The sequence below is a fragment of the Sitophilus oryzae genome, unplaced genomic scaffold, assembly GCF_002938485.1.
Source record: "Sitophilus oryzae breed Bouriz unplaced genomic scaffold, Soryzae_2.0 scaffold_1625_pilon_pilon, whole genome shotgun sequence".
Taxonomy (NCBI): domain Eukaryota; kingdom Metazoa; phylum Arthropoda; class Insecta; order Coleoptera; family Curculionidae; genus Sitophilus; species Sitophilus oryzae.
The window spans coordinates 960219-967833 of record NW_022146309.1 but is presented as its reverse complement, the minus strand read 5'-3'; the positions used below and the strand labels follow the sequence as shown (position 1 = coordinate 967833).

Below are 7615 nucleotides of genomic sequence, written 5' to 3'. Positions count from 1 at the left end.
TTTAAAATCAGAATATTAACGAAAATAAAATAAAAAAATTATGCCCCGAGGCAGCCTCGAATTCGGGTCTCCTATGTACTAGCGGAATACTTTCGCGCCGCGCTATCAAGCCTTCCTGGGTATATGTTCAAGCCTAGCATTTAACATATTAAACTAAAAAAATAAATAGGAACTTCATTACAAGTTAAAGTCTGACTAGAAAAAAATCATAATCCTTGAATTATTGTTGGTACATTGATATATAAATAAAATCAAAAGGGAGACCGCTTCGATTAATTTTAGTTTTCTACTTTTTTCTCGACTGGAAGGCCAGTTATCGGTAGCGGCTAGACAGCTAACTTTTAATCCATAAGGATATTTCGAGATTTTTTATTTTTTCCTTTGGTTATAAGCTTAAAGCTACCTAAAATTCTAAATTTGGAGTTTGTGGTGTCTATAAGTACTTTAGAATTTTGATGATCTGTTAGTGAGTGAATATCGAATTTAAAGAACTTGACAAGCGATAATTCATAAACTATGAGGGATAATTACTAGATATTTTGGTAACATAGCCAGCTATGTCTTCAAGTGTAGTGAAAATTATATTCTTGTCTTATCTACAACGAAGTTACAGGGTGGTCAAAAGTGCCGCTAATACCTTCCAGAAAAGGATGGTACGGCTGTGCTCGACTTGGCGACATATAATTGTATGGCAGGATCGCCATGTAACGACCTGCTTAGCGCACGGAAAATGAAACGCTATCGTTCGTGGTTTTCAATTAACTATTTTTTATAAATCAATATAATATTCCAATTATTGTATATATAAATACGAATCAACAATATTGAATCAACTTAAGTCTATGATCCCAGGGAAGCTATGGTGGGCGTTTGTCGTCATTATTGCAACATTATTAATAGTAACTAAAAGTCAATGACTTTAAAGAATAACACGATTCTCCCAGTACAATATATCAAATGATTTAATAGGTTATTGCTTTGCAGAGTTTATGCATTTTGTAGGGGCCAATTAGACCTATTATAATGTGGCAAAATCTTAAAATTAAAAAAAAATTTGCACTTATCATGTTTCCCCTGGATTCTTCATATGTAAAATATATTAAGATATAGACACCCACGAAGCTAGTAAGCTATTAAATACTTGAGGAGAATGAAGACTTTATTCAGATTAGTTCTGTTAGTCCGTTAGTTTCCTGTCAGAAACAAACTAAAGTCGCATATATTGCAATTTCTCTAAAACTACTACAGAAATAGGTGATTGACATTAGAGTTGTTTCTATATAAGATAAATTCAATATTTTGTTCAATTCAACAAGTTTTGTGAATTAAGTCAAAACAATTATTACCATTACACACTTGTAAGAAAAAAACTCTTTGTAAAAAGTCATAAAAATGTCGCTATTTTATTAGAGAAACCTAAAAATCTACAAAGCTCACTAACTTTGAGATTTGGAGGGTTTTGTGGGCCCAGGCCAGAAGAGCGTAGATTTAAACGGGCTAGCAACGCATACCCGACTCTGTGCACCTTTAGTATTCAATAAAAAAATGTTTGTTCTGATCTATATTATACAAAATCCTGTTGGAATCCAAAGGATCTTAGTAGCAGTAGACGAGTAATTCTTTACAGATGGAGGAGAGGGCGTCCTATCTTTTTCTAGTAGTACATTTTCAAGCGACCTTGCTTGTATGGTAGATTTATTTTCATCATTTAATAGAGAATTGTTTGACTATCTGGTCGGATTATGCAATGAGGAGGTAGATAATAAGAATAAGCGTTAGGGAGAAGGATTTTGCACGGAAATCATATATTATATATAAAACCGGGTTCATAGCGTCCTACGCCTTCCGGTACCCAGTTGCCAGCCTTTCCTATTCTCCCAATCCCCTGGATGAAGGTTTCTCTCCGACATAGCTTTATGTATTCCTCCGATCCATGTTGCTTTTGGCCTTCCCTTTTTTCTCCTTTCTGATGGTATCCATTTCAAGACTTTCTTCGGTATTTGGTCCTCTCTCATTCTTTGTACATGCCCATACCATACCAGCTGTCTTTTCTCTATTTCATTTATTATGGTTTGCTGGACATGCATAATTTCCCTTATCTTGATATTCGCTACTCTTTCCATTCTTGATATTCCCGCAGATCTTCGCCAGAAGTCCATCTCGAGTGCTAATAGTCTTTGTTCCATTCTACTAGTGAGCTGCCATGTTTCACATCCATATAAAACTATACTTTTAAATATGGAATTATAAATAGTGTGGAAATCATATATTGCGAATCTAAATATTCATGTATGTAATTAGAATATTGAGAATGAAGTTCGGGGTTTCGAAGCAATCGTTTTTCGAGCGAGAAAAATCTGCGAAGGGCGACATCTCTGGAACCTTCAAAGATCGGTTCCAAAGTTTTAAATGGTAAAGATACTTTATAACGTCCAGAAAGAGTGCTTGAAAATGTTTTACAAAAGTGTTCTTCCGCAAGCTTTTTATTTGCAGAAAGCGTCGAGGATTGTGGAACGCCCTCTAACTCCCAGAATCTTTGGAGTGATTGATCCAAGGAAGCATAAGAGGTAAGAAAGTATGAGTTTACAGATACCCAAAACACTAGATGCTTTAACTCTTCTTGTAATTATCCATCCAAATATAGTTTCTAGCGACGCGCGACTGGTTGATCTGGATTTGAGAGGAGTTTGTTTCCTGTTATCAAGAAACCATAAATATCTGCGCCCAAAAATATATCTACGGGTTTAGAGAGGTCAAAGTTGGGGTCAGCTAAGGGCAATTGAGAAAACTTTGAGAACTGTTCAACGGAGAGGAGAATTAATCGGTAAATTATCACTAATTTCATTTAATATGATAAATTCCAAGGAGTAGACCGGATCGGACTTTCCAATAAAAAAAAAATAATGTTGCATCTAACACCGTGAGAACCTTTGGAAATATTTTTTCCGATGCCACACAACTGGATTAGGAGGAAAAATTTAGATAAAACTAATTTATTAAAACAAGATTTTGAAATAAAGTGACATTCACTTCCACTGTCAATTACAGCGCGTATTACATGAAAATTACCCCACGCATCTTGAACATTTATTAATGCTGTAGAAAGAAGAGATTTATTCTTATGTTTTGCAAATAACTTGTAGATCTTCTGAGAGAGAGCTGCTTGATACAACTCTTAGAAGAATGTCTGGTGCCGAGACAGTTTGAGCACCAACTTCGGGATTTAATTAAATCATATCTCAGTTTTGGAGTAAATGCAGTAAAATCTGGACACTTATAAATTAAATGATCCTTGTTACAAACTTGACAAGTTAAATTTTGTTTCAACTGAGTGTTGACAATAAAGGAAGAGGTAGGTTTATTTTCATAATTTTTTTGAGTTTTTGTTTTGTCATAATTACTATTTTTATTAAAATGAGAAAACGAGTTTGTTAGAGAAATTGTATCTTTAGCTGAACATTGTTTTTCCTAAAAATTCAATGAGTGTATCGTATGATTTGAGATATAGTATATCTTGTGATAAAACAGAGCCACATTCCAGTTCAAAATTAGTTTGCAAAATTTCTAGAAGTCTATCATAAATCATATTAAATAGCACAAAACTCCAGCTGTCTGTTGGAAAACCCAAGTTATTTAAAATTATAATATTACGAGTATAAATATCAGTCATATTTCTCAGAGCTTCATGATTATTTTCGTTAGAAGTGGGCTTAATATTTTCTAGAGCCTGCCAGTGAGCTTTTGCAATCAAACGTTTCTTATCGTACTTATTTTTTAAAGCTTGATACGCTATATTATCATTTTGATTGGCAAGTGGGGTACTAGATACCAAAGTTAAGGAAGACATCGTAAGAAACTCACTAGATAGTTGTATTTCGATATATCACTAAAAGACGAGTTACAGTGTATAAGAGAATCAAACATATCGATAAATGTTTGCAAATGTTTAAATTCACCATCAAAATGGGGTATCTCAATTTTAGGAAATTTTACCGAACAGTGAGCTGTAGTGTTTTGTAATTGTGTAGTATCCAGCTCCGATTTCGTTTACGGAAATAAATTTGTGAATAATGCTTCAATGTGAAAGTAATAATCATTAAATTCAGTTTGAATTTTGACATGAGGATCAATATCGTCATTATCCTGTGCGGAGACTAATAAAATTATATTATTATGAATTTTATCAAAAGTTGTAATGAAGTTCATAAAATTTACTAGAATAATAGAGCCTTCATTTTCTTTTAATAATGACAGTGAATGTATTTTATTGTTAAATCATTATTGTAATGAACTTCATTAGTGTTCCTATTGTTGAATTAAATAAGTTAAATATTTAATTGCCATTTTGTAAGAGAGTTTTGATCGGTTTTGGTCGCTATAGTTTAATGCGAAAAACCGAAACGTTTGCGCCGCTCGCCCTACTCTGCTAGTGCAGGTTGAGTGGAGGGAAGCGTCAGTCGAGTACCTTGGCTGCAGCAGCTCCAGTTAGACAGTTTTTGTGGTCGCACGTGAAACAGTGAGGTTCGAGTCCGGAGTGCCCTGCCAAGTGTCCTGCTGCTAGCCGCCTGTCGCCGCACTGTATAAGGTAAGCACCCACCGCCAACGTGATCGAGAGTAGGTCGTATTCTTTTTATTGTTAATGACGTTTACTTTACTGCCTTAACGCGTTACAGGGATAAGGGAGACAGAGATATTTATATTCGCTCAGGTAGGCCCAACTGTGTCCTCTACGGAGGTCGGGGGCTATTTAACCGAATCGCGCGAACGCAAAAGATAGCAAAACTTATATTCGCTCAGGTAGGCCCAACTGTGGAACTCCTCTACGGAGGTTGGGGGCTATTTGATCGGATCACGTGGACGCGAGGAACGAATTCTTTTGTTAAAAGGGAGAGAGTGAGACAGCTAACGGTTAAGGTAGTACAGTAAACGCACGGGTCGCGAATGTTTATGGAATTAAAACAAGATCTCGCCCAAATCCCGAGGCGGGTTTTGTAGCTCCCGTATTTTCTGGGTGTGTCGTCCGGACGGCACCCTGCATCAGTGACGCTGGACGGGATCTCGCTGAAATCCCGAGGTTGTCCTGACCGGGCGGTGTGTGTGCGGGCTGCGCTTATCCAAACGACGTACAACTCGCCGAGACGTCGCTAACGTCTACGTCACTCCGGGACTCGCGTTTGTGTATCCCTCGGGACGCGGTTAACTTCGCGATCGATCCAGGGCTCGCGTTTGTGTATCCCACGGGACACTGTTAATTTCGCCATCGATCTAGGATTCGCGTGTGTGTATCCCACGGGACGCTGTTAGTTTCGCGATCGATCCAGGACTCGCGTTTGTGTATCCCACGGGACACTGTTAATTTCGCGATCGATCCAGGGCTCGCGTTTGTGTCCCACAGGACGCCGTTAACTTCGCGATCGATCCAGGACTCGCGTTTGTGTATCCCACGGGACGCGGTTAACTTCGCGATCGATCCAGGGCTCGCGTTTGTGTATCCCTCGGGACGCTGTTAATTTCGGGATCGATCCAGGACTCGCGTATGTATATCACGGGACACTTTTAACTTCGACGCCGATCCGAGGTCCGGGTTTCGTTGTCAAAACGGACGCCGTTCCGAGAAATGTTTAGCTGTGATCACCGGGACGCCTGTAACGTCGTCGCCGCCGTTTAGAGAGTCGCGTCATAGTAGAGTGTGTCGCTCCGGTACTTACGTGTCTGTGTTTATTAGGACGCCGCTAAATTCGACGTCGATCAGGAACTCGCGTCGTCTTAATTAATAGAACGTCATTTCGGGAACGCGTTTTGAATTCGCGGGATAGAATCAGTCAGAGAGTTACATATCGGGAATAATCGATCAAAACTCTAGAGGTACACGATTGTTAGTGTAAATCTTGTGCTACGAGGTACTGAACATTTATTTTATTTTTATTATTGTTACAATTAGAGAACGCGAACTTTCTTTGATTACTTTTGTACATAAGTAATTTATTAAATAAAAACCTAGTGTTACGTTGTAGTTAATTGTGTGTTTTATTTTCTTTTCATCTCATCACTCCCTGGTATCTCCACTCTATAAAACTACCCGTATTGGCACTAGTGGTCTCTCAAACACTTTAAACGTTGGGGGTGGCGCCCGAGGAACCGAACCAAGGCAACTCGGCGTCCGTGAGCTTTCTCTAAAACGGGGGAGTCTCACAAAGTTTTATAAATATCTTCTAAATGTTTTGCTCTACATCTAAAGTTAGGGTGAAAATTTGGATCGTCAAGAGCTTGATCAGCGCATTTTTTAAGTTCTTTAATTTTAGTAAGTTCTACAGAGCGTTGAGCTATAAGAGTTTTTAATTTGCGAGCGTCTGCAGGCATAGCGAAAACGAGTATAATAATTAATTTAGAGCGTGAGAGAGAAATGGAATGTTATAATATGAGAATAAGAGTAAAGGGTAAGAGAGAAATAGAATGATATATTCGACAATAAAATATTATATGAGAAAATAATTATAATTTTACGAAGGTATTTTAAGTAATGAAGTGTATTTATTAATTAAAAATTAAATTATTAAGAGAGAGAACAGACGAGAGTTGAGACTAAATGCGTATCGATAAATTTGAGCGTAAAAAAGAAATAACCTAACCTAACCTAACCATGAGTTTATATGAACGATTTCACATGGGTCGCGTATGCTCCGTCCGGATGTGCTATATTGAAAAAATTCCACGCGTCCTGAGCGTCCGCGCGTACTGGTCCGCTCCATCTGAAAGCGCTGTAACACCGGTATGGCAATTTAAAAATCGATCGGTCGGTCGCAGATTGCTGGCCAGTGACAAAAAATGTACTACCTCTTTTACTGCGTGAAAGAGAAGATAAATATAGATTTTGTTCGAGAATTTATTTTATTGAATATATTTAAAATAATATATCACAAAAATATTAATGACATTTAGATAATTTTGCGTAATTAATTACGATAATCAATTTAGTTGAGTATAACTAAAATATGTACGTAGTTCAGAAAGGGATCTGCGGCGGACCAATGTTACGGGCGAGAAATATAGGGGCTCTCGGTTCAATAGGGTGAGTTATTGTATAGGGATAGTGGGCACTCACCTTTATTCCCGTTCTGGACTCGTACTTGGTGATTTTGGTAATAAAACACTGGAGAATAGCGCTCGCTCGTGGTGTACACACTACGTACTCGGCCGATCTTGTCTGTCTGCTTCTCGCTGAGTACGTACCCACCTAGGTTTTTTTTCGGGTAAAGGATGGGAGGAAGGGATAGAATCCAACAGTTATTTATGTCGATTTTCTTTTCTTTCTTCAACTTGTTTGTTTCAGGAATTATGTCGGGTCTTAAATCATTGAAACTTTGTCCTTGTTTGCAAATATTTTTTGCTACACCCATAGAGTTTCTGTAGTAAAGTTCTCCTTGAATAAGGACCCTGTTATTGTTATTCCTTTGAATCAATAAACGTTTGCATTGCATTAATTTGAAATGCCAACTGCCGAGCAACCTAATCACTTTACCTATGGCCTCTTTCCAATTAAAATCATGGCAGTCATACCCAGTTTCTTCACTTTTGCGTAATGGGAAAGATTTTCTTCATATTCTTCGGACTTTAA

The 7615-nt window shown here is 37.7% G+C and overlaps 1 protein-coding gene across 1 annotated transcript; it reads right to left on the bottom strand.

Moving 5' to 3' along the window:
• Positions 1–1826: 1826 nt before the first annotated feature.
• On the bottom strand, positions 1827–2186 carry LOC115880517. The gene has a single exon (XM_030897734.1). The coding sequence runs from the start codon at positions 2184–2186 to the stop codon at positions 1827–1829; it is 360 nt and encodes a 119-aa protein (XP_030753594.1).
• Positions 2187–7615: the final 5429 nt, after the last annotated feature.

What these genes read in the sequence shown, in the direction of transcription:
- LOC115880517 (XM_030897734.1), bottom strand. Translation starts at nt 2,186, where the DNA reads ATGGAACAAAGACTATTAGCACTCGAGATGGACTTCTGGCGAAGATCT.